Source organism: Botrytis sinoallii, assembly GCF_014898435.1.
Source record: "Botrytis sinoallii strain Bc 23 chromosome Unknown BSIN_003, whole genome shotgun sequence".
Classification (NCBI taxonomy): Eukaryota; Fungi; Ascomycota; class Leotiomycetes; order Helotiales; family Sclerotiniaceae; genus Botrytis; species Botrytis sinoallii.
In genome coordinates, this window is record NW_024066030.1 from 1,376,492 (window position 1) to 1,404,171 (window position 27,680).

Consider the following 27,680-nt stretch of genomic DNA (forward strand, 5'->3'; position numbering starts at 1 on the left):
GTAGGCATGACCACCGCAGCCGATTGAGAGTTCGCATTGCTTCTGCTGGTTTGAATTCTCCATGCTCAATTCTCTACAATGATAGGCCAAAGCAAAGCCAACACAAGACAGCATGGCGATTTGCCCGCTGGTTCTCAAGAATCGTGTTATACATGTTGGTAGTTTTGTAGCCCTATTTCATATATCTCATTCGCGAATCTAAATTCCGCCATAGTGGTCTGACTCAATGCCGGGAGTCAATTCAACCTTCGGAATCCATGTGTTGGGATGCGTTAGCCAGATGCATGGGAGCCCAGCCTACTGGTTGGTATTTCATTTGTAGTTGCATGCAGCTTGGCGTACGGAACTCGTGCCAGCTACGGATAAATGCATTCAGCCTGGACCAACAAATTGTTGGAGCTGCAACATTTATGTAATGGACCACGACACTAGTATTCAAGGTTATCCGCACCTTGTAGCCTCCCGATTATTTGCAATAGTAATAAAATGATATGCATGATATCAAATGAGGAAGTGGTTTCCAACAACAAGCATTCAATTTCGTTTGATGATCATGCGAATACCCGCCTGGGTTCAACTGGGCTCCATATCTGGACGAGTAGCCAGAGAAGGAAGATCCATCACTCGACGACATGGCAATGGGAACCGAGACCTAAATGCTTTCTGTCTTGCTAGTCATACATAAAGAGTTGTATAACCACTCGTGTTTGATTCCGACCCAGTCCAGGTCCCGACAAGACTTTAGTTGCGGGAGGAAGTATCCTTTGTGCAAAGTGAGGAGGGTTACCTCCGACTCCTCGGACTCTTTTCATCTACCGATACATATCGGTAGCTTTCTCTTGTCACTCATTGTTACTGAGGGAATTTGATCATTGACACAAGAGAATGGCACGCGCCAGAGTTTCGTTGCAGGACACATAATGGAATATTTCAAACAATCCTCAATTGATTCCAATGTCGTGAATGCCCAACACCGTTCAATAAATTTGTAAGACACAATTCTATTCCAATTGTCAACCGGTCCAAGTTTTGATGTTGCAATAGAATCAAGCTCAAAGCACGAATGTCAACGATGGGTGATGTGCGCCGTACCTACCGGTTGAGACGTTCCATAACCTAACTTTGTGGCGCAACAATGTGGCTGCACGAGGTGTGGCATTACATTGCTCCACCTGAAAGAGGGGCGACTGGGAATCTGACCTAAAATGGAAATCTGCACACTTTGAGGCAGGAGTTTGCGATCAACAACTGATAAAGTCATCAGATAGGTTGCTGTTGACAGTGACTATATAAACTTCATGATTTCGCTTCAGCATTTTAGTCGTGTAATGTGACACGATTTCCAACGCGCAATCCCACTAACGCATCTTATTACCTCCCATTATCTTTCAATTAACTATGGCGTTCTCGGTTGCATCATCATATAATAAGCTTCGAACACTCCTTGATGATACCTCAAATGATGCTTTACCCGCACCCAATGCCATTGCTGTAGCTACTCGGTCCCTCGTCACAAGTCTCCCCGCGGTTGGGCTTGGGGAAGAAGCCACTGCGGCACATCTTCTATCAGATATAACTCCCGGCTTCAATGGCCCGAAGACTTCATCTAACTACTATGGGTTTGTCACTGGTGGTGTCTTCCCGATTGCAGAAGTCGCTGACAATATTGTCACCGCCTTTGATCAGAATGTTCAAGTGCATTTACCAGATCAAAGCGTCAGCACTGCTGTCGAGGACAAGGCCTTGGGAATGCTTGCAGATCTGTTGGATCTTGAAGATGACTGGAATGGGAGAACTTTCACTACCGGTGCTACCGGGGCAAACACTCTTGGACTGGCATGTGGACGGGAAGCTATAATTTCTCGACGGCTCGAAAAGACGGGAGAGAGCAGAGGCGTTGGAGAATTGGGATTACTTATGGCCTGTAATAAAGCTGGGATTACAGAAATCCAGGTCTTGACTTCCATGGCTCATAGCTCTATATACAAATCTGCAAGTATTGTTGGGCTTGGAAGAGCTTGTGTAAAGGATATTGGTACCAGTCCATCCGAGCCATGGAAAATCGACATACTTCTTTTAGAACAAGAGTTGGCCAAAGAGAAAGATGGAGTGGCTAGTATAGTTTCGTTGAGTGCTGGAGAGGTCAATACCGGAAGATTTGCAACTGATGGAAGCCGCGAGATGCAAAAAGTCCGTGAACTTTGCGATCGCTATGACACCTGGCTACATGTCGATGGAGGTACGTTAAAAAAAACTATGGTCGTTTCTTGTATCTACAGCTAACAATTTTTTAGCCTTTGGAATTTTTGCTCAGAGTCTTCCAGATACTTCGGAATTTACCTCTATAAGAAGCGTATCCGCTGGTTTTCAGTTAGCAGATTCGATAACAGGAGATGCTCATAAAATGCTTAATGTGGTATGCTATACAAACTCCATTCATTAAGCTAATCCTTTAAAGACTTCCTGACTAATATTTGTTTAGCCTTATGATTGTGGCTTTTTCTTCACAAGGTCGGTATCAACACTGTCATCTGTATTTCAAAACCCGAATGCAGCATATCTCTCATCTGGACCATCGAGCATTCCATCGCCTCTGAATATTGGTCTTGAGAACTCACGTCGTTTCAGAGCCCTGCCAGTCTACGCCGTACTTTTGGCGTATGGTCGTGAAGGCTTGAGTCAGATGTTTGCTCGTCAAGTCAGATTAGCAAGGGGAATCTCAAAGTTTTTGGATGCACATGTGGGATACGAACTGCTTGCGAGAGGCAAGTCGGAAAATGAAAATGCGATTGAGAATACTCATATCATCGTTATATTCCGAGCAAAAGATGACAGCACTAACAATGAATTGGTTAAAAGAATCAATGCAACAAGAAAAATGTATGTGTCAGGGACAAAATGGGGGGAGAGACCAGCCTGCAGATTTGCAATCAGCACGTGGAAAGTCGATGTGGAAAAGGACCTACAATTGATCCAAGATATCCTAGATGGTGTCCTCCAGGATCAACATTAATAGCTTCAATGCACCTTCCTTATATTCCCCAACCTCATTCTAGTTGTTGAAGACTCCTGCGAGATCCTACTTCCTCCTAGCACAATTGTCAAACATCACTCACACATCTGCAATATGGGAAGTGGAGCTGCCTATTGTACAAGCATTTTGGAGTAGGTTATGAGTCCCGTGCTAGATGATACATCGTAAATTAGTATCCGAAGTCATGTCAGGTAACGCAGCTATCTCATCTTAATCTACGGATAAAATAAGTAAACTGCTGTTGCATCTTTCTTAAAAAACGAATCTATGGTATTTGGCTGCTTTAAAGGAAAGTGTTGTCCTTACCCAAACAAGAGAAATGAACTATTTATCTGTACAAACTTTGCGGCTGATGGTTGGTTTCTTATGAAATCTCGAATTGCTCAAAAGAAAAAACATTCAAACTCCTTTCCTCTCATCACAACCACACTTCTTCAAATATTCATCCTTCAATCCCGCAAAGTTACTTGCCACAAACGGAGTAAATAAATCCTCAAACCAACCTCTTCGATGACTTTTCGATCCCAAGTCTTGTAGAAGGCTGTCAAAATACCCTACCAACTCAAACGTCATATTGTTTCCCTCGTCTCCACTGCTTAAGTATCTTCTGCTATTCCATGCTGTGAATAGTGCAACTTCTTTTTGCTGTTCTTGGCTTGGCGTGAGAGCTAGTTTGCCATCCAGATATGCCGTCGCCCACATAGACTGGCATTGTACGACCGGGAAATAGTCTCCTACGCTTACTTGACCGATGAATACGATGGAATTCCTGTCAATTTCTGAATCTGATGTAAGGAGGGGCGCGATGTGTTTGTAAAGACGATATGGGGTATGGGTGATAGGACGACGGTAATGCGGGGGTGGATTTGCAAGTTGCGGAAATCTGGAGACGACTTTCTGATTTGCTTCAGAGGTAAGCTGCTTCCAATTATCTTGATATTCTTCACGCTCGGAAGATGGGAGGTGAGGAAGACCAAGTGATATTCTTTGATCCTCGGTAAAAAATTGAAGGGATGGTACCCAGCCAGTACCACAAAGTATGACATCTGCCAGAACTACATCACCGTCTTTTAAAATGATCTTGTGTTCTTCGATACTTGTAATGTCTGCACAATAGATTCGAACCTTTTCAGCAATGATATCGAAGAAATCGACCTGGTTCAGTAAACCACCAGTACAATTCTGCCAAAAGATCCTATTTTTGAATTAGCAGACTGCCAACACGCATCCCAGTGCATAATTTCCTACGGAGATTGAGGATTCAATTTCTCAAAGCCTTGAAGATTTTTTCTTCCATTGAAATCTGCATCTTTCCTCGTTTCATTATCAACAGCAACCCAAAAGGCATTCATCATTTTGACTCCATACTTTGTCGAATGCAAAAACCACGTCCACCATGAATCACCATTCAGAAAGGAAGGCACGAATTTAGCAGTAATGCGTGTCAATCCAACTTCGAAAGCATTCTTGTAAGGACCCTTCCCTTTCGGAGAAAGAAGAAATCCAGGACCATTTGTATCAGAAGCCTTGATGATCCATGATACAGTCTTGCCTGCTTTAACAGCTGAGTATACCATATAGGCAGATGACTTTCCAGCTCCTAGCACAGTTATTTTCTGGATATCTGGTGAGGTCAAAACTCTGGACGACCCAAAATCATTTTGGTGAATGATAGGGCCTTGAAATAACTCTTTGCCTGGAAGTGAGGGCATGTTGGGTATAGAGTTGAGTCCACTAGCAACAATCAATTTAGTAGTTTGCCAAGTATCTGAAGCTCCAGAAACCACATCCACGGTTTCAATCATCCATTTACCGTCCTTTCTCAGGATTGATCGAACTTCCGTTGAGAGCTTGATTCTATCACGGAATGTTGTGTCGCCGTAACAACGTGTGTCGACATAATCTTCAAGATACTTGGTGGTATATTTCGTTTTGAAGAATTCAAAGTAAATATCTTCTTCGGGTGGTCTGGTCATAGGTAGGTCTGAAAATTCCGCAGTACCGACTGTCCATTGTGTCCAGAATGATTCGTATCCTCTTCCTTACAGAAGTGAGAATTGAAATTTTCCTCGGGAACAAACATGAGACTTACTAGGATTCCAAACGCCACCAACACACTTGTCTCGATCGAAAATCACGAGACGACTTTGTGGATGTATATCTAGATAGAATTTGGCTGCGTATATACCAGAGATTCCTATCGTAAAATGGGTCAGTACATGAAACTTGTATTTGGATTTGGGATGTGCTATTACCTGCCCCAATGATAATAACATCAAATTTTCGTTCTGAGTTCATTTTGCAATTGGTATAGAATAATTAGCATTGATTTCTCAAATGAATTCCTTAAATTCATGCCAGTGACATCAAACTGTTGGTGACAGGCATTCGTGCATGCTGACACCCCGCCGAGTGCGGTGGAAACAACAGATTTCCAGAGATTAGTTTGGTTCGTTAAATGCGATTAATCTCACGGATCCATCGTTCCGACTTCATGTGCTGGATCATGTTGATGGAAATTCTCAGTTTAGTTGGTTCCCTAATTAAAGTTGACAGCTCAACCAACGTCTTACATGCTGTTAGTGAGACGATAAATAAGTATGCATTTGACCATATCACTATTCTGAAGCGTTTGATTACTTGGACTTCCAATCATAATTATTCTTAAAAACATGACTTTGGAAAGAAATAACCTCAATTAGGAATTAACAATGGCACTGCTGGCACTGCTGCCATAGTTTACTTGACCGGCTGGCGATATGCTGCTGTAGGTATTGCGATAGTTTTGAGTATGTTTTTGGCTTCATTAGATTTGGTAAGAATGTTAATTTTTGTTTTGTTTAAAGAGAAGTAGTAGACTGGGCATTTAACGAGAACTTGAGATCAAGCAATGGAGGCTCGATGGTGGGTGAAAGCTAAGTCAAGCAGTAATCCAGTTTGACGCAAACGTTGCTAGATGAAATAATTAAAAATCTCTGTAAATATCTTCGGCAGAATCAAAGAAAGGATAGTACTTTGAAATTCTAACAATTAACCTTCCTTGCGGTGCACTCGCTGCCGCTTCTATAATCTTCCTCTTTAAAGTGCCAGATGCAGTCAAACCAGCTGAGGCAACCTTGAAGGAAAAACTTCTGCAGATGGATATACCAGGATTTCTTTTCATCACTGCGTCCATCGTCTGCTACCTTCTAGCTCTGCAGTGGGGAGGTGCCATTAAAAGATGGAGTAACTCGGATGTGATTGGTACACTTGTTGGCTTTGCGTTGTTTCTCGTACTTTTCGGGCTCATTGAATGGTATCAAGGCGAGAGAGCTCTTCTCCTACGGAGTATCTTCAGGAACCCAACCATTTCAAATGGTTGTGCTTTCTGCTTTCTGTCAGTAATTTTCAATATTTTTTGAATTCGATTGACAGCTTTTGCTTACCAGACTTCCCAGAATCGCCGGCAGCTTCTATATCCTTCTCTACTATCTTCCGATCTACTTCCAAGCGATTCGGGGAGCTGATGCCACTGGATCCAGAATTCGAACTCTTCCTTTGATCTTGGGTCTCAGTATGTGTTCCTTCTCTATATTAAGCAGACCTACTAATGAAACATTTCACCTAGCTCTGGTACAGATTATAACAGGTATTAGTGTCGGCAAGATAGGCGTTATTAACCCATTCTTGATCGTCGGCGGAACACTAACTACCATCTCTTGCGGATTATTGATGACTTTACAACCAGATTCTTCCTCAAGCAAATGGATTGGTTACCAAGCTTTGGCAGGTATTGGGCTTGGATTTTGCTTCAACGTGTACATCATTGTAGTACAAAACATTGTGAAGGCAGATGAGATAGCAACTGCTACGTCAATGCTTTTGTGTAAGTGTTCTCTCTTCTTTCTAGTCAATGCTTGACGATGCCCCCTTTCTTGATTCCTTTGGGTGAGAAATGTCTGTAATGTGTCTCCTTTGACACCCTGAGACTCAAAGACTCATCCAGAATCTTGAGGGGATTTATTAAGCTATTAGATTGAAGCTGAATACTAAACAGTCTTCAACGAAGGATAAGAAGAACAAAACAAGATACAAAGAATATTATAAGCTGATATCCTTGATATAACACAGTCTTTCAGTCAATGGGAGGTGCTCTGATTGTCTCGGCAGCTCAATCACTTTTCCAAAACGAGCTTCTCAACATTATTCCTCATACATATCCATCAATTAGCCCCTCCAGCATATTCAGCATAGGGGCATCTCAAGTTCAGACTAGTTTTCCGCCTAACGAATTACCTGGAATTATAGATGCTTATATAAGGGGTATCCGAATGGCAATCGCTCTATCAATCGCTATGGCCGGAACAGCAACACTAGTCGCATTGAGTCAAGGCTGGTTCCGAATGCAGCAGGAGGTGTGTAGTGGAGATGACATTCAAGATGGCATTGAGCTGGAACGACGAAACGAGAGTGATTCTAAGATGGCGTGGATTTGTCTGTTCAGATCATGCAAAATAAGTCATTGAACGGTACTGAGGTTCGGATGAAGTCGTCTTCGGTGGTTTCGTGTACTCTCAGCCCGATGCTGGAAGTATTTCAACGCCCAAAGCCATGAAATTGGAGGCTATTGTATTACTAGGATTCCATTTTAATTTAGGGTGAGATTGGATTTCAAATGTATGGAAATATTCAAAGCAGTAGAGCTAAAATATCTGCTAATCCACTCGTGAGAATCTGCCATCCGAATCAGCGGCAAAAAGTTTCGGTGAGTAGGCGTACTGGTCATCATGTTCATTTCGTGAAGTGAAACGAATTTGTGCAGTAAGTTTAAGCAGGCATGACCGCAAACAGCGGATTGATAATAGATTGCGTTGTATTTGGACATTTTTGAACGAACGAACCTCATGCCGTGTTCTCTAAACAGATAGAAGGATAAATCGAAGAGTATGGCGGTGTTCATTGATCGGAATGGAAAAGGATTCTGGTGAGTAACCTTACCGTGGTTCTTCGAAATTCATCCTGTTCACCAGTTTTATTGATATCGTCGTATCGTGGAATGATATATGATAAATGATGTAAAAAGTCTTGAACGCAACAGGAGGCATGATAACACACTAGTGAATGAAATACCTCGCAGCTTCACTTCCTCGCAGTCTTATGTACTAATCTTACAACCGTCAAAGTCGATTGTCTACGCTGAGTGTAGATATAAGATAAGATCCAGCAGGACAAGAAAATTAGGCTGCCGCGCACGTGATCAATGTCAACCTCAAGTTGATCATTCATACTTTGGAATGTTTGAGTATCGTTTCTTGCAATGAATGTTTAAAAATATAATGATAATACTTGTCAGAGAATTTCCCACTGGATTGGAATATTGCTACTCATATCATCGGGTCACGAAAATCCCTACCCACGAAACAATATTCTCGTCACTTACTCTCATACCTTCCACAATTCCATCCGCAAACCACAAAACACACCACACACACCACAAGATAGTTTCCATCATATAATAAATTACACCTCTCAAAATGTCGACTTCACAATCAAAATCACAGCTCGAAGCACTCCCCACAGAACTCAAAGTACAAGTCCTTCGATCTCTCCCAAGTGTCACCTCTCTAAATGCCCTGACCCACTCATCACCACGACTCTACAACGCTTATCACAGCGAGGAATATGAACGTATTCTCCAACAAGTACTAGAGAACGAACTCGGAAGCAAAGTTCTAGAAGAAGCGTGGTTCGTGATTAGAGCAGCTCGGCACGTACAGCTGCGAGCCGGTAATGTTTGGGGTGACCAAATGGACGACACATCGCAAGAAACAATATCAGAATTATTAAAGAGTAGAAGAAATCTAGATAAAACTGAGCTGGGCATCACACTGGATGATATGATTTGGTTTTCAAGGAAGTTGCCCGCACTCCAAGAATTGACGATGACATTCTTTGAAAGTACGATAGGAAATCATCCAATTACTGGAGAACGGATCCCCTTGTCAGCCCCTTCAGCAAAATCTCCTTCCAAGAGCGAGCTCTGTCGTATTCAACGCGCATTTCTTCGAATAGAGGCTTTTACCTATTTATTTTCACTTGGAGACCACGATTCCTCAGCGTACAAATCCGCTCAAGATCCAAGTGGTCCTTTCTCAGAGCAAGGATTGAATCGTATTTACTGGCACGACTGGAAACGACGCGGACGTCTGTGTGAGCTATGCGAGGAGCAGCAAGTCCTATTTTTGAATCGATGTGAGGAATGGGAAATTGAAGAAATGATTTGCGTGCGAGATTGGTATCTCAGGGAATATGATGCTCTGTACAAGCAATATTCGAAGGAATGGAAAGACGTGTGGATTTATCAAGAATGGATAGATGGAGACCGGAACCGCTCCCTCGAGGAAGCCGCAAATAGTGAATGGCTCAGGGAAAAGAGTTGGATTGATTGGGAAAATGTGAGCGAATTGGCTATGAGCAAGGGGTTTGAGTTGTTGGCCGGAGTAAAACGCAAGGAAACTGGAAAGGAGAAAGTGAACTTGATATATAGTGCCATAGACAGTGATGCGATCTACTTCATCGAGGTGAACAATTTCTTGTCCATGACATTGGATGAATGGGAATTCTTAAGGACCAAGGATGCAACGAGAAGAGACATCTCCATTCAAACTATACAAGAGTGTTTGAAAGAACAATCTGTATGGGAAGAGTCAGGAAGTAATGCAGCATGGTGTTGGGTGCGTAGACAATGGGAAAGAGACCATGGGAAGTGGAACCAAACAGGAAGGTGTTTGAGAAGCTGGGGGTATGTAATGTGGGATGCTTGGAGATTAGATGCGCTGGGTATTTTTGGCAGTGACGTCGATGAGATTGGGATGCATGGACCAAAGAAATTTGGCGGAGATCTGTTATATCGGATTATGTGAGAGAGGGAGATAGTGACTAGAGGATAATGAAGTAATGTCTGATTTTTTGATCGCTAATAGCGAATGTAAATGCTAAATTGATATTGGGAACTTTGAGGTTGAATAACACATACCTGGAATATCCATGGATACAGTGGTATTTCGTCCATACAAAATAATGAGCCAAAAAACATCTTTCTGTCATACACAATTACCATCATTCTATGATTCGGATATAAGAGTACTCACTTGCAATACCAATCATTCAATTCTATCCTTGAATTCAAGATTAATAATATTTACACAGGTGAATATTACACCTTATATTTATCCATCCCTTAATTCTTCAAATCCAACTCAATACTCTACCAGGTAGTACCTATTCAGAAAACGATATTATATTAAAACTCGACTCTTCTCATTAATATTCGCCTAAAGAGAAATACCAAAAAAGTATTCAAAGACACAAACATCATTCCTAATATCCACAACTCACTTCGTAGCAAGATATTGATACCATTTAGAAAAATCGAACAAGAAAATACGCACATAGTTTATAGTACTAAAATCCATTAACTACATACATCTAGCTGAGCCGCAGTGTCACATAATTAAGTTCGCTTTATATCACTCTCAACAAGGGATAGAAGATAGGATTGACAAAAAAGATATATAGATCCAGAGGATGATAAGATCTGATATCGTATATTGAATATTAGCTCACAACGATTAACCACTTTGCCCTACATCAACCGTCATTTCAAAGATCATATAACACCTCTTTTTAGATTACATCGTTAGTTCCACTTGGAGATCAAGTTTCAAATAAGGAATTTTGATCATGCAATAGTGAAATCATCTAATATTGTATTTAATATCAAATTATTAACTATATTAGGTCAAATAAATCCATGATTCTGTTCATGAGTTGAAATTTGACCATCACATCAAATCCTCTCCTCTAGCACTCGAATTATATCAAACACACCATTTCAAACTATCAACTACTTTACAAAAGGGACCTAGCACTATAATACCTATTAGCAAAATATCATTCCAGATAGGAAAACGATCGTTTATTAAACAGCTAAACGATATTCGAATATCAAATCATAACACAACCACAAGATCTAAAACTACAATCTTTCCACATCTCTATTCCTAACCTAATTCTTACAAAACGCAAATCACATTACACTACTTACAATCTAATCCCGTTTTTGAAAATCTAAATTCTCATCTCAAGATCAATACTTATCTGTTACCTTCTTTATTCTTTCCTTCTCTTCTCTTCTCTTCTCCTCTTCGAATCAATCCCATATCTTGTTTTGAATATAATATACTATATCTACTATCTATCTACGGAGTACTCTATTGAATCTACCGAATTTTTTACCTGATATCCACAAACCCCTATACTTTATTTTCCTCAATCCTCAGTGACCAAACTCCTAGTACCCCATACGCAATAGATGAAACTAAAATCCAACTATGACATTATTTTACATCATATTTCAATATTCCCTTCTAAACTCAATCTAATCAACGAACCATCTCCAGTTCCATGCCTCTACACTTCCACCACCTCCTATATCCCTTCAAACCTTCAAACCCTCAATTTTTCAATCTCTCAAATCTATTCATTCTTCCATCCACTCACCATCTCCATCAATTTTCCTCTCACACTCGCCCTCAACTTGCCCTCACCTTCCAGGCCAACTTCCCCTCTCACAGACTCACACCAAAAACCAAAAACCCAAACCTCCAAAACCATAAATCCCACACCCCTAATCCTCGCATTCTTACCTCCTCATTCCCCTCTTATCTACTCTTTTCCTCCTCTCCCACCCCTCCTCTCCCACCCCTCCTCTCCCATATCCTACAATCATCAAACCACTTCAGAGTTCATCTCCCATCTCACTCACCTCACTCACCTCACTCACCTCACTCACCTCACTCACCTCACTCACCTCACTCACCTCACTCACCTCACTCACCTCACTCACCTCACTCACCTCACTCACCTCACTCACCTCACTCACCTCACTCACCTCATCACTCACTCACCTCACTCACCTACTCACCTCACTCACCTCACTCACCCTCACTCACCTCACTCACCTCACTCACCTCACTCACCTCACTCACCTCACTCACCTCACTCACCTCACTCACCTCACTCACCTCACTCACCTCACTCACCCAAACCTTCACTCTCTCATCCCACTCCAACTCCCCATTCCACAATCTCAATCTCAAGCTCAATCCCCTCAATTTCTTCCCCCCCCCTCCCCAATTTTTTTTAAAAAAATATATAACACTAAAATACTCTCTACTCTCTACTTTCTATTTATACATCTATTCTCCTTCCCCTCTCCTCATTTCCTTTCTCCCTTTCTATCAGTTCAGTTTAATCTAATTCAATCCAGTCAATTCAATCTAGTTCAATCTAGTCTAATCCAGTTCAGTTCAATTAATTCTAGACCTCAATACATCAACCCCAGCTAACTACAAGCAACAAGCAACAATCACCCAATCACTCAATCACAACAGATCTCCGAATTTCTCTCTCTCTCTCACACACACACACACACGCTCCAAAAAATAAGACTCATTTGAACCAGCAATTCATTCAGCAAGTAAGTTGCTCATCCATCCCCTCATCTACACAAGACTGTGTTCAGAGGATCAGGGTTCTCTATATCTACAATTCTCCACTACCATACAACGTGTATCTATTCACCCAATACACTAAAAAGCCACCATCTCTGTTCCTTTCACTTCCACTTCCACTTCATTCCACTCCCGCCTCCACCCTCACCTCCAACCCCAATAAACAAAGGAAAAAATCAACAAATGAAAAACTCCTCCCAATCCATCCATCCCAAGCCAGTTCAGATCCCATCTTTGAAGACTAGCACAAAAACACCCCAGATATTCCCCATCCATCAAATCAATCAATCAATCAATCAATCAATCAATCAATCAATCAATCAATCAATCAATCAATCCATTCCATCCTCCCATATGATTAGGAATTCGTAGAATACCTCCAACTCCCTATTAAAAGACAAAAAACATTTCTAACCTCATGCACCCCAATATTTGAGCACCTAGGCATGTAGAAAACAAAAGAGAAAAAACAAGGTAAAACCCTTTTAAAAGGGACATAGTTAATACAAAGCAACCAAAATCTGATTAAGCTTATAGCAAGCAAGAATAGATACTATTTATCTTTGTAAACAAATCCATATGCCTGCCTATCAGCTCGTTAAAAAAGACACAAGTAAAAAGTAAATAAGAATCGCCTTCTTTTTTCTTTCATAATAATCTTGACATGATAATCGTTCAATAACTTGATCAGTGATCCCACCAAATATTATCTTTCTTTTTTGATTTTGATGTTGTATGTTTTAGATGCTGTGGGTCTCGTGAATGTGTAAAATGAGCAGGTAACTCATGTGTCAAAGTATAATATATACAAGAATTGTAAAGGTCGTAAGGCTAAGGAGGCAAATCGTGAATCGTAGAGGTAGTGGTCGTAAAGTAGAGGTAGATATCGTTTGGTACGCCGTTGATATCCTGCCAACGCCGTAAACACATAATCAAATTCAAATTGATGTGAATCCAAATCCCGTCAAGTCCTATCCAGGATTGAGCGAGTACTTGGCGATAATGTTAACAGCGAATGCTCCCAGCAAAATCTTGAAAGATTCTAAACGTCCATCATCTCAGCATCATCTAAGACTTCATCTGCTGGTCCCCAGTTTCCTTCAAAAACAGTGGCGCCAGCACGACGCCTATTACTAACCCATTGAAGGCCTGGTGATTCGAGCACTTCATGAATCAAAGGTCGGTCTTGAGGACGTGGTGAGATCATCCATCGAACAAGCTTATCGAGTGTACACTCATGATTAGGATCTCTCATAAATTCTGGGGCCTCTTCAAGTTCACCTCGTCTAGAAGAACCGAACAAGTTGCTTGGGTCATGGGCGAATGATTTGGAGGATGAAGTGAATCGTTTCCGGCTGGCAGCGATTGGTGAACCGAAATCGACTTCAAGGTCGTCATCGCTGGTCATAGAATCATCGCTAGGGACGATAGGGATACCATTGGCATCACGGGGCATGCTACTTGCTTCACTCCAAGTAAGACTTGGAGCTTCACTCATGTCTCCGGATCTTAGACGTTGCCAAGAAACTCCGTTGTCGGGCAAGTATACGTTGGTGGCGATCTCGAAAATAACCATACCAAGAGCGAAAACATCTGCTGGCTTGTCATATTGCCCAAGGAGAATCTCAGGTCCAATGTATTCACGGTCTCCTTCACCTTCAATTGCATCGGAAGCAGGCCATGAAGTTGCCATGCCAAAATCACCAATCTTCAAGACGCCCTCAAAGGTAATCATGATATTGGCGGGTTTGATATCGAGATGAATGAAGCCAGAATCATGAATATGTTTAAGGCCCTATTAAATGTTAGTTGAAATTGACAAAGTTCGATGGGTATTTAACTTGCCTGTCCGATCTCAAGTAAAATCTTCCAGATTCTGAAATCATCTACTCTACCCTTTCGACCGTTTTGAGAAAGGAATATATCAAGACTACCTTCTTCACAATACTCCGTTTGAATGTACAAGTGATTCTTCTCTTCCCAGAAATCGACATAATGGATGACATTGTCAGCCTGACCGAGTGCCTTGATAACCTCAACTTCCTTGAGCTTTCTTGATCGATCCTTGAAACCTTGATATGGTTGCTTTGACTTCTTGACAGCAAAGACACGGTCTGGTGTAGGTGTTGGTGGTGTTCTACCAGTCATTGGGGAATCGACCGAATCACCAAACATGAATGTTGAAGCCTTGTGCGCACTCTGGGTGACTTTGTATACTTGAGAAAATTCTCCTGTTCCGATCAACTCGATTTTGTTGAAGCGCGATACGAGGGACTCATCCACATCTCGAGGTGGAAAACTACCAACTGGGGTGGTGCTGGTTTTACCAAAATAATCTCGGCCAGTGGTTGGTGTAGCGGGAGGTGGAGCAACGGGAGCGCTGTTGGCACCTAGGTGAGCATGACCATCTCTATGGTTGGAGATGGAAAGGCTACTGGGATCGGGGAACAACATGTTGTCTTGAGGAGTACAAGGCGACAATTTCTCGAGAAAATCTACACGCTCCAATGGACTGGCTGGAGCCACGTGACTAATTTTAGCAAAACCGGGCTTTCTTGAAGGACTCAAAAAGGAAGTAGTAAGAGATTTAGCCATCAACGGCGAAGGAGATTGTAGGCCCCGCAATGCTCGGGACCTGGAAAAGGATGGCACAGAAATGGAAGTACTGAGAGAAAGTCCGGCAGTGACAGGTGTTGGAGATTCGTTCATATCCATGGATGTGTCACTGTCTCCCTCTTCCTGCTCGCCTGGACTCGTAGAGAGGTTCAACTTACTGCTTGATCTTGGTATCTTTCCTAAGCTAAAACCACCCACGGCAGATGTTGAGGCCGGAATCGATCGATGACTCGTGGGACTACCATTTTGGAAATGAGAGAAGCTTGAAGCTTGTTTGGTGGGAGTTGGTGGTAAATCAAAGTCGCTGGTTTGGCTGTCGGTCTTGAAGTCTGGGGATCCACCATCATCTCCGTCGATACTCAGAAAGCTACCTCGTCTGGTTAAACCTCTTGGCTGGCCAAAACCACTTCCGAATACGCCGCTGCCTTTTCCGAAGGTACCGATAGCTGGTACTCCATGGGGTTGAAAGGAGTAGATGGGGGGTGGTACCAAACGAATGGCGGATTTGTCTAGCCTTTGCGATGGCACTAGTGGGTACGGCAGCTGGGTAAGTGCCGAAAATGTTGTTCGGCTTTTTACATGGGGTATCTGGAACATTCGACTTGGTATTTCCACGAAGCATCTGGACTTCTTCGGGTCTTCTGTTGACCTTTGAAATAAGACCTGTAGACATGAAAGCAGCAGGTAATGGTTTGACGGACTTGAAATTCTTTGGAGTCGAGAAGTCATCAGGGGCATCCAAATTGAATGGTCTTAGAGCTCCAGCAGGTAAAGATTTTGAGAAATCAATCTTGGGTTTTTGGCTACCTCCAAAGTTAACGGGAACATGCTGAACGGGTGAGTCCTCGGCGATGCTCGAGTTGGAGGAAGAAGTTGTCATGGTTCGCGAGAGTGGGTGAGGTTGATGCGAAGGGTGTTGAGTAGGTTGTTGCGATTGATTAAGCATATGCATCGAAGCATTTGGAAGGTTATCTTGGTGGCTGAACGAACTATCACGGTTCAGGGGTGCAACAAATTGATCCAATGACAATCTTGGACGATTCTTCTGCTTACTGGGGCTAACAATATCCTGATTCGCAATTGCAAAAGGTTGTTGCTGCGCGGATTGTTGTGCAGCCAAAAGCTGAGCGGCATGTCTTCTGCCCCAAGAAGTCTTCTCGCCATTTCTTTGAAGTAGTGTCGATTTGCGCAAAGAAGAGGAACGTCGAGGAGTAGACGTGAAAGGAGATGCGGTATTTTCCGAAGTAAGAACTGTGGCTGATAACTCATATTCGTGGTTTAAATCGCTGTGGATATCGAATTTTGTAGGAGAAGTTGGTGCTGGTGCCTGTTCAAAGAGATTTGAATCATGACCAAAGTTGGCAGAACCGTGAAGACTTCTGCGCTTTGCGACTGGACTTCCGAGCGTCGCTTTGTTCAGATTCATGACGGGATCGCTGCGCTTCAGTGGACTTGAAGTGGATGCGCAATCACTTGCTCCGTCACTGCCTAATCTCAATGATGCCTGATTGGCCGGCGCATTTGGGTCCAAGTTCAGATGCATTCTTGGGAGCTTCTCGAGGGCCTTTCTCTCCGCCGGACTGCTGCCTCCAAAATTTTCTTGTCCACCCATGTAACCCAGTGGTGTCGGAGTCGCGTTGCCCGTATCAATTGTTTGGCTCAATGCCCGCTTCATAGGACTTCTAGGGGAGGTTCGTAGGCGGGTAGCCTGTCGAGGAGGGGCAGTCTTGGCTCGGGACGAGGATCGAAGTGCCAATCTTGCGCTTGGAGGAAATGGAACCGCGAGCGGTGATGGAGTGTGAGGTGTAGTTGTACCTGCGAACACCGCAGGGTACGAAGATGCGCGCTTGGATGGTGACACTGGAGATGGCGACAGTGGAGATCCTGGGGATGGACTTGGGGATTTAGTGGCCAGTCGGAACTTGGAAGGCGAGCGCGATAAAGAACGTCTTAGCGATCTGACTGCGGAGGTAACATCAACATGGTGCGCATGTGTGGGTGATGGCAAAGTGAGAGTGCCTCCGCCGCTGTTGGAGTACGACATGATGTCTGTTGGAATGTCGCGGCTTGATAATTTAAGATGAGTGATCTTCTTTTTTTGGCGCTGGATTCGGAAATTATCTGTCTTGCGACATTCGTTACAGAAAGTGAATATGTCTTTGCTTTTCGTTCTAATGTGAAATGGCGTCGCGTCGTCTTGTCGCAAACTTTCGATTCTAGAAGGAAAAGGGTTTGAATGAGATGGACCAGTTAATACAGAGTTCTTTTATGTTGCCGGTGGTTTCGAATGCTCGACAGAATAGACTACAAGTTGAGAAAAGAAATAATCTAATCAACAGGTGTTGTCCAAAATGGGGTAGTTTATTGGAAATCGATCGGAATGTAGACTGTACAGGTAATAGAAACAATTCGAGGAATGTTGTAGGAAGAGGATAGTGGTGGCGTGAGGAGAGAGAGAGGAGAGATCTTATGAAACCGAAATCGTAAGTTGGAAGGGTGAAGTTGAGAAGGAGGAGGAGGAGGATGTATATTATAGAAGGTAGTTGCGACGTTGAAATATATTCAGTTGTTTGTTGAAATAGAAAAAGAGAAGGAAGTCTTCACGTCATAATTTGAATGTCCTTCTTTCTTTCCCCCTTTGAAGAAGATATCGCGAAATGGAATGTACAGTGGAAACGACTGTAGATTGTGGACCGTGGACCGTAGACCGTAGACGGTAGGGAGACCGTAAGGAGACCGTAAGTAGACTGGAAGTACTGTACTTGACTTGACTTGACTTGATTTGACTTGACTTGACTTGACTTGACTTGACTTGCAATCAATCGAGTTTTGATGTTTCTGTTGGTTTTCGGAATTTGGCGTTGGTTGACTTTAAAGATCAATCAATGAGTGGGTGGGCGGGTAATGACTTGTCGCAAAAGTACCTACCCTAATAGGTATTACTAGTACTAGTTTTTGGGTACTAGGTAATAATGTAGATGTCGAATTTGAAGGTTTCGCCTAGGTAGGTATCTTTCTTACTTTCTTGCTCTGGTTTCTGTTTCTCTGGTTTTCTGTTTTTCTGTTTTTCTGTTTTTTCTGTTTTTCTGTTTTTTCTGTCTTCTGTCTTTCTGTCTTTCTGTCTTTCTGTCTTTCTGTCTTTCTGTCTTTCTGTCTTTCTGTCTTTCTGTCTTTCTCTCTTTCCAATAGAAAACCAGTCTTTCTTATTGACGTGTTGTATGTGGGAGGATGTCGAGGGAGATGAAGACGTTGGTTGATATTACTCGAAATGGGAAAGACTTTTAAATGTCGTTTAATTTTAATTTCGAGATTTCTCACGGGATGAAAGGAATTAATTGAATGTGAAGGGGAATTAGTGAAAGAATTAAATGTATGTGTGTATTATAATCATGGATTTATTAGTATATCAAGCAGTGAGATTGTATGGTATGGTATGTGTGGTATGGTATGTATGGTATGTAAGATATAGTAGATGTTATAGTAGTAGTAGTGTAGTAGTAGTGTAGTAGTAGTGTAGTAGTAGTGTAGTAGTAGTGTAGTAGTAGTGTAGTAGTAGTAGTGTATACGATGGATCGATGAATGAATGGATGCTTGATATTGAACGATGGGGGAAACAAAATGGGGGCGGAGTTCTATTGGGGAGGAAAGGGAAAGTCTTCCAGGCAGAAAAAACAGTTGTTTACTCAACGAACGCGTCTTTTTTCATTTTTCTTCTTTTACCCGTTTTTTCGCTTATCCTGGACCGTATTAAGACAAAAGTTGATAGGTACTGTACCATTTTCTGCTATCCTCTATCTAGTACCGAGGGTCACTTGATATTTACCCATCTAGGTAACACTTTTCTTATACTACTAGGTACTTGATACCAAGCTTGCTGGTGTTGAAGAACATCAAACATGGACCACTTCAACTCCGCCAGCTCTTCCCATTTTCGTCCCATCTATCGACGATGGAAGTCAGTGTTCCAGTGATACCTCAGTTCGACGGTGTACAACGTATAAACCGTTACAAATTCCATCCCCAAAGAAGCAAGGAGACACACCTCACCCATCCTCTCCATGTCTATTGGGTTTGAGCCGCCAGCATAACATTCTTCCTAGTCTTCCAACTTTTCATGTCGTTTCAAGTTGACTGTACAGCATACATAGGTACCCAGTTTCAAAATGAAGTTCATGTTCGTCCTCTCTAGTATGGTATGGTACAGCATGCAATCTGCACAGATGATATCCATACCATCCATACCATACCATCCATACCACACCTTACCGATGCCGATTGCTGTGTTGTTTATTTATTTTGCTTATCAACAAACTTTACCCAATAAAACGCGTCAAGCACAGATCACATCTCGGTACATCTTCACGTCTTCCAGTCATTCAAATGATTAAAGCAGCAGTACGTGAGATGGGTTGAATCAGCACCAATCAAATTCCTTCTTCTGCTTCTAGTCTTGACTAGAACTTCCTTGTTCCATCCACCATCCATCCACCCGGGCATTCACAGGGCACTCACATTCACATTCACATTCACAAACTCTACTCCGCTACTACCCAGTCGCTTGGACCAATTTGACTACTGCAGCCCAAAGCAGTCAGTCCTCGATCAAAATGCACACTTGACTGGACCATTGAACAACAATACACTTTCCCACAAACCCCGACCCAGTCGAACCTTCGAACCTTCGAACCTTCGAACCTTTCGAACTCTGTTGTGAAATCCCCCTCCAAAATTCTAAGAATAAACCATCATCCGATCCATCCCAACTTAAGCAAACATGACATCCATCCAAGAGGCTATCAATACTTCAACTCTTATTCCCCTCCATGCATACACGCTGTAGAAAGAATTTCCAATCCCTCTCCCGCGCTTCTTCTCGTGCCACGTATATTTTAGACTCCCGACACGCATCACGATTATTATTGTACTTTTCACAGAGAGGGTCTTTTTCATGCTCTACTCTACTCTGCTAACAATAAGTCTACTTTCCATAAATATTAAAATCTGCACGGAAAGAAAGAGATCGTTTGAAACTCATTAGTTCCATTCATCCACAGATGAGAAATTTGCGCATGAATGACTTCGAATGTTTGTTTACTTCACTTCCCAATTCAGTCGACGTGTTTGTTATTTACATCAACATAACATCATCATAATATCAACATCAATCCACATCAAAACAAACAAAACAAAACAAATCTCCTTCCACTGTACACCGTATACCTAGGTATATAAACAAGCGATACGGACCTAGGTACCGGTACCCAGACAAAACATCCAACCCTCGAATCCAATTCGGATTCAAAACGCGATGGAAAAATCACACTATACTATTAATCTCCTAGCCTATCACAATCACGACGCGTATTTCCCACTCCCTCCAATCACCCACAACACAGCACAGGATAGGATAAAATAAAATAAATAAAACCTACCTACGATACCTACCTACTAGTAAATATCTACTAACCCTATTTATTCCCCATACATAATCCTCCTCCTCCTCCTCAAGAACCCAAATCAAATCGATGAATGATGATCCCCAAAAAATCCCTAGGAAAGGAGGACCCGCCTCTACGGAGTAAAAGTAGTACGTGCCTGTTCCCGCACCGTCAATCTGACGATTCGATGAGATGGAGTGGCGATAAGGATGAGATGAGATGAGATAGAATAGGATATCTAGGATATGGAAAAGATATCTCCACAATACCTACGATAGGTAGTAGGTTGGTTACTCAATACTCGATACTCGAAATGAATGGATGAATGGATGAATGGGAATCTTGAACCACGAATTAGGTACTCCGTATAGGATTCTTTCTATTTTTTATTTTTTATTTTTTTTCGTGGGAAGGAGGATAGGAGGGAGTGTGGGAATTAGAATTTCTAGATGGTTTGGGGAATAGGATATATAGGGAGTAGATTTCGATTTAGATTTCGATTTAGATTTCGATTCGAGAGGTTGGGAAAATTATGTTTATGTTTATAGATATGGATGGATAGTCGAGTAGCTGGAGGTACCGATAGATAGGTATCTGAGTACTAGGTAATTGCGATAAAATTGGGAAATATATGTATGTATGTGTATGATGATTACTATACTTATACTGTGTACTATATACGATTTAAATGCATAAACTTCATCTTATTCGGAAATTTCTATATACGAAGGAGGTTGTTATTAGATGGATAGGTAGGTACTCGTAGGTATAGTGATTAAATATATCCATAGATATAAATCTCCATCTAAATCCATCTCTCTATTCATTCCTTCATTTAAACTTATTAAAATACTATCTACCTAGTAGCTATACAAACTTCCTAAACTTTTTCCTAGCCGTCCGTCCCCTCTCCCTCCCTCCCTCCCTCCCGCATTTCTATTTATTCCTCTGAAGTATCGTAGGATTTAATTTAGTGTGTTGGGTTGGGTTGGGTTGAGTTATAACTTATATACTGTGCGAAGGTTAGCGAAGGTTAGTTATTGGATTTAGTGAAGGTTAGTTATTGGATTTAGTGGATGGGATGGTTAATTATCTAGGTACCTAGGTAATATCTATTAGTAGAGAGGGATGGGGGGGTTTGGTCTTTCGGATGTGGTTGATGGATCTGATCGATTGATGAATCTGATCTGATGAATGGATGGATGAATGGGAATCTATTATCGCTATCATTATTAGTTGATTGAGTGATTGATTACGATTGCGATTCATTTCGTATAATTCATACAATCTATTTATATACTCAATCAATCTATCAATCTATTCAAGTGAGTTAGTAAATAAATTGATTAATACCTAATAAGTTCATTAATTAAGATATATATTCTATTTATCGATTTATATAGGCATTCAATTATTACTCATATTCGATTAATATTGTTATTACTATATATATCTCAATTTTACTTTCAATCTTAGGAGTGTAATGAATTGGATTGGATTGGATTGGATTGGAAAAACGGAGTATACATGTATATATATATATATGTATGAGAAAACAATGGGATATAAATGTAATGGGATATAGAACTAAAGAATTCTAAGACCGAGACTGAGTGAGAGATGACGGAACCAGTGTTTTGGGATTTTGGGATTTCGAGGTTCTGAAATTCGGAGAGGGTTTGTTGAGTGAGTATTGAGTAAGCATTGATTAGAGATTAGGGATTGGGAATTAGGGATCTGGGATCTGAGCTAGTATTAGGAGTTCTAGGTGAGTAGGTAAGAAGGTAGTCTTTCTATATATATTTGACTTGTTTTGTTTTGTTCTGTTCTATTCTATTTTCTCTAGGGGAGAAGAGAATAGGGAATACTCTCATATTAATAAACATCTACTCAGTTAAATATATAAATTGTCACGGGTTCACTAGCGTAGTATATTAGCGTAGTGGATGCTTAGTCATCTTTGCCATTATATGGCAAAGTTACATTGTACTACTTTCAACCTCTTTGTAGAATATCATATATTCAATCTAATACCTATCCCTTACATCGTAATAATATATTCTATCTTTTTAAAAATCCTATTGCTATATATCAATAGCAATCCGATCTTGATAATAATATTCTGATAGAGATTTCGTTTTCGTTTTTATTTTTGTTTTTGTCTTTATCTTTATTCTTGTTTTTGTTTTTGTTTTTATCTTTATTTTTGCCTTTAAAATAATGGATATATTTGATTTATTGTTTACAGAAAACGAAGTTCAAATACTTGATAATCTTAGAATAAATATTCGAATTGTTTTTGCTGAATAATAATAACTTGTGAATAAACTTTCAAGTATTTCCGACCCCGATCTTCGAAATCTAGCACTTAGTTTTTTTGAGGACGAATAATTATATTTATATTATTTATATAGTATTGTTAATAATTCATTGGGAGTTACTTTATAATATAGATTAGAATAGATATAGATCTGAGCAATGAATATAATAGTCCTGGCTGATGTACAAATCTACTTACAAATCCAAATATAATTGAATGTGAATTACAAAACCAGCTTTTCTAATTACTACACAACATATCATTTAGATTTTCAACTCATTGCTAACGCTTAGCAACAACCTTTAAAAATCCCGAAATCTTTAAAGAAGAGAAGACTAGTGTAATAATATGATAGAATAAGTATTTAGCTTGGAAATAAGGATTATAAATCTACTGGATATCTGGATGCTATTGTATTTGATATTGAGAAAAAGATAACTTTTGTTATCTAGCTTTTCTTATTGAGAGGATATGCATATTAAGAATGATTAAAAGATATTAATGATATTTTATAAAATAACTTGGTTTATACAATCGTCGATTTGTTTTTCAAAAAGCTGATAGCCTTTATATTATAATCGATTCTAAGCGGGAAGTAGCGATTCAATTCGATAAACTCAAGATGCTGGAGAAACAGATCTTTACAATATTCTATATATAATTAGAATATTTAGGCAATTAATGTTATAAGTCTAATCGAAAGATGATTCTTACTTTAAAGCAAAAAGTCTTTGAAAAACTAAAACTCATAATTTATATGAACTCAAGCCCCTGCGTATTAAATAATATTGAAAAATAGAGAAAGAAATTTACAATTTAAAGTCAGAATTGCTAGAAGAATAATTATTATAATATAGGTTGATCAAAAAATAACTATAATCAATCTTGATTCAATACAACCCTCTTTATACTTGCTATTGCTCTATATAGTAACCCTATAAAGCTTGATATAATCAAATTCCAAAATAAGATATAATAATACAAAAAGGAGCACTGTCTCGGCCTTTATTATTACTATAAGAAACCAGATCATTTTGTTTAGGATTATAATACAAAAAAACAAGCCGATACACAACAAGTGGCTAGAGGATACAATACAGGACCTCCAAAAAGAGTGTCAGGATACAATCGCAGCAATACCAGAAAAGGAAACCAACAATTTAGTCGAGATGGACAATACCAAAGCAATAGTAATTACAATCAGAATGACTTTCGGGAATATGGCTATTAATAATAGCTCTATATGTAACAATAGCTTAATATAATTTATAGCTATATCAAGAATAGTTCTTTAGTATCTTCGGAAAGTGCTTTTAATATCTCTTCACATAACAGTACAATATTACTATTACTGTTCAACAGTATATATGAGTTTCCGGGAAATATATTATCTTTACAATAAGTTGGCTGTAAAGGTTATCAAGAAACAAGAAATGAATAAAACACACTGTAGATAGTACTGAGCCATTACAATTCAGCTCTATAAATAGCAAATCTCTATTTGTCTAAACTATTATATTTCCAATGCACACTTTCTTCTTTAATGTAATTAGTCTAATTGATAGCGAATGTTTTAATAAAGCATTCACTAACCAATCATTTATCAACCAATATAAAATTCATATCTAACTCTTACCCCATTATCAATAGCTTTGCTTAGCCGATAGCAATATAGCAGATATCATCATAAAATACTTTACTATATTTATAGCAATAGGATTATATTTAGAAATCTGGATATTCTTTATTACAAAACTCTTGTCACGGGATCACCTCTGGGAGTATTCAGAAGCTTTACCGCTGAGCTAAACGCCCAAAAGACTAGGAGGTAGAACTGGAAGTTCTACCTTACTCTCACATATATAGCAGGACAGGACAGGACAGAAAGGGCTTAGTGTCACCCCGTGACACCACCCCCCTCCTTAAGGTATGGTCTCCATACCATCACCTACTAGGAGGATTCAGGATTCAGGATTCTGGATTCTAATGCCTCAGGCATTCAGACAGGCAGACAGGATCTATATATGCTAGCCCCCAGACCAATGGCCTGTAAGCTATAAGTGGGCCCCCCGCACAGCTCCACATATAACCAAGGGTAGTTCTACCTAATGTCACGGGATCACCTCTGGGAGTATTCAGAAGCTTTACCGCTGAGCTAAACGCCCAAAAGACTAGGAGGTAGAACTGGAAGTTCTACCTTACTCTCACATATATAGCAGGACAGGACAGGACAGAAAGGGCTTAGTGTCACCCCGTGACAACTCTCCCCTGATATATTAGTTATTTTTAATTTATTATAATTACAATACTATAATCTATATTATTAGAAGATTGGGTGGAAGAGGCCTCTAGATTGTCTATATAGTTACGCGTGTAAGCATATTGATCTCCACATAGTATTATATGAGGGGATCAATATGCCTGTCTATGGTTCGTCTAATCTAGCCCGTTTAGGTAGCCGTATTACTAATCACTACACGTGCTTAGCACCGGTAACTTCTATTCCTTTTAACATATATATAGATTAAGCGAATATAACACTTTCTTTTACTTTTCAATATTATGCAACACAATATTATTACAAAGAGAGCTTGTGCCCTCAAGTATCTATAATCAAATCAATCTAGTAACAATCTGATAATACCTCAACTCTTCAAAACATTGATTCAAAGATCAAAAGGGTTTTAAATATATTATTATTATTGAAAATTGTTTTTTAAAAAGCTTATAAAACAAAAGATTATTAATTATTATATGTAGAGGACAATAATGAATTTAATAGTGATTATGAATCTGAAGATCCTAATACGAAATAAGATATACTTATTAAAGCAATATTTATCTTTAATACAAACCACTATTGTATAAGGACTTATAATAGGAATATGAATATATAAATACAAATAATACAAAACTAGCTGAAGATACATCTAATAGCAATAAACAAGATCGTAAAACAAAGATAAAGAAAACCAAACCCAGCGAGGGAATTATTATTATCTCTTTCGGTATTATTATCAATAGTTTGAGAATACGAAACAAGCTCAAATATAAAGGATATTCAATGATTATATGCCTCAAGCTTTGTTTCTTTCTATTAATAAGATAATGTTTATGTAATGTAAGTTACCTGGGATGAGTTAGATTAGGCTATAATATTTAAATATAAGCTCGATTATATTTCTATAAACAATTTTGCTAAAAATAAGCAAAGTTATAAAGATATACTTTAGGGATATGATAGTTTGATAAAAGCATTTTTTATAATGCCATTATACTTATATGACTTTGTTTAAGATTGCTATAAACCGGTTTATCTATGAAGAATCTTTGAGGTTGATGTATTAAAGTTCTTAATAGGAAAATTAGATCTTAGTGATAAAGAGATATAAAATACACTCTCTAGTTGACTTCGAGACAAATTATTAGCTTTCCTTTTTTGAAATACTGAGGTACTATTATTATAATAAGCTTGGAACTATAAAATCGAATTAATACTAGGTAAAGAATCACCTTATTTCAAAAACCGACCACTATTACTATTAGAATTCGAGGTAGTTCAGAAATAGATTAATAACAATCTCTCTTAAGGATTTATTTGGGAATCAAGATCTTATAATATAATACCATTCTTTTTAACAATAAAGCTAAAAGGCAGAGTTTGTATCTATTAAGATTATCGAGAATTAAATAATATTATAATAAAGAATCACTACCCTCTATCTATTATATAAGAAACTCTTGATATATTATACAACACTAAGGTTTACTCTAAATGTTAGAGTAGATAATAGCAATGAATCAACTAGGCGTAATGTAGCACAAAGACTTTTCATTAATTTCTCTAAACTATGAAAATTCTACAATTTATAATTGTGCGCGGGTTGACGTTGGCCCGGGGTAGGCCCGCAGGGCTACTCACATGTCCTCACCAGCCCTTACACGGATTGATTATGATAGAGCCTCCCATTTTGCATATTGCATTTCGAGATGTATATGTTTACCTTCCGAAATCGGTTTTGTGTAATACAAGAAAATGAGGGTATTGTGTGATTATATCCGGAATATATTTCAAAAGAAAATAAGAATACCATAAAGTTATAAATAATCAATAAATAATATTCCAATATGTTTATTGCTTTTGTTAGTAGATCATTAAAGGCCCTATAAGTTCCCTTTACTTTCCCAAGTGCATTTTCCCTTTCAATAGATCATTCTTTACCTGTTATCTTTCCAATCCTTGTTCATCATAGCCACTCTTTAACCTATCAGTCCCCAAGCGATTGCAGCTCGATCTGCAGCAGGTCCTGTTAGTCTAATTATTCCCATATATCTTTATTACTCTAAGCATATTGCAACCTTTGTTTCTAAAGATTTCTGTTACTACAACAAGGATTCTAATTCTCTTTATAGTTATTACCATTTCAGAAGAAAGTCTGCCACCAGTATTTCCGCAATATATTCCCGATATCAATCTCATATATCAGACTCAAGCTTTTTGGCTAATTATTCCTGTTAGTAGTTAAGAGGAACAGAATACTGAAAATGTACTGAAACGCTGGAATGAATGCTATAATTAAGAGTATAAAGATCTTTTTGTAAAAGGGAAAATAAATAGAGTGGTATTAAAAAGCTAAAATCAGTGAAGGTATTATCTCTACTTATTATAAAAAAACTAGATCGAATAGGTAATCTCATAGAGTGTTTTGTGGATTTCT

General features: G+C 39.6%; 5 protein-coding genes across 5 annotated transcripts; 3 read left to right on the forward strand and 2 right to left on the reverse strand.

The window, feature by feature from the left end:
* Positions 1 to 1,398: 1,398 nt before the first annotated feature.
* On the forward strand, positions 1,399 to 3,013 carry EAF02_002142 (uncharacterized protein; the record flags this gene model as incomplete). Its single annotated transcript, XM_038898190.1, has 3 exons — positions 1,399 to 2,239; positions 2,295 to 2,416; positions 2,483 to 3,013. The coding sequence occupies 3 exons, from the start codon at positions 1,399 to 1,401 to the stop codon at positions 3,011 to 3,013; spliced, it is 1,494 nt and encodes a 497-aa protein (XP_038761882.1).
* A 420-nt stretch (positions 3,014 to 3,433) lies between these two features.
* On the reverse strand, positions 3,434 to 5,332 carry EAF02_002143 (uncharacterized protein; the record flags this gene model as incomplete). Its single annotated transcript, XM_038898191.1, has 4 exons — positions 3,434 to 4,229; positions 4,283 to 5,075; positions 5,127 to 5,231; positions 5,290 to 5,332. 4 exons carry the CDS (start codon positions 5,330 to 5,332, stop codon positions 3,434 to 3,436), a joined length of 1,737 nt encoding a protein of 578 aa, XP_038761883.1.
* A 493-nt stretch (positions 5,333 to 5,825) lies between these two features.
* On the forward strand, positions 5,826 to 7,675 carry EAF02_002144 (uncharacterized protein; the record flags this gene model as incomplete). Its single annotated transcript, XM_038898192.1, has 6 exons — positions 5,826 to 5,849; positions 6,046 to 6,410; positions 6,463 to 6,587; positions 6,642 to 6,899; positions 7,145 to 7,507; positions 7,563 to 7,675. 6 exons carry the CDS (start codon positions 5,826 to 5,828, stop codon positions 7,673 to 7,675), a joined length of 1,248 nt encoding a protein of 415 aa, XP_038761884.1.
* An 872-nt stretch (positions 7,676 to 8,547) lies between these two features.
* Positions 8,548 to 9,936, forward strand: EAF02_002145 (uncharacterized protein; the record flags this gene model as incomplete). The annotated part of the gene is made up of 1 exon (XM_038898193.1): positions 8,548 to 9,936. The coding sequence occupies one exon, from the start codon at positions 8,548 to 8,550 to the stop codon at positions 9,934 to 9,936; it is 1,389 nt and encodes a 462-aa protein (XP_038761885.1).
* A 3,694-nt stretch (positions 9,937 to 13,630) lies between these two features.
* EAF02_002146 (uncharacterized protein) lies at positions 13,631 to 17,248 on the reverse strand (the record flags this gene model as incomplete). Its single annotated transcript, XM_038898194.1, has 3 exons — positions 13,631 to 14,383; positions 14,434 to 15,731; positions 15,784 to 17,248. 3 exons carry the CDS (start codon positions 17,246 to 17,248, stop codon positions 13,631 to 13,633), a joined length of 3,516 nt encoding a protein of 1,171 aa, XP_038761886.1.
* Between the last annotated feature and the right edge of the window lie 10,432 nt (positions 17,249 to 27,680).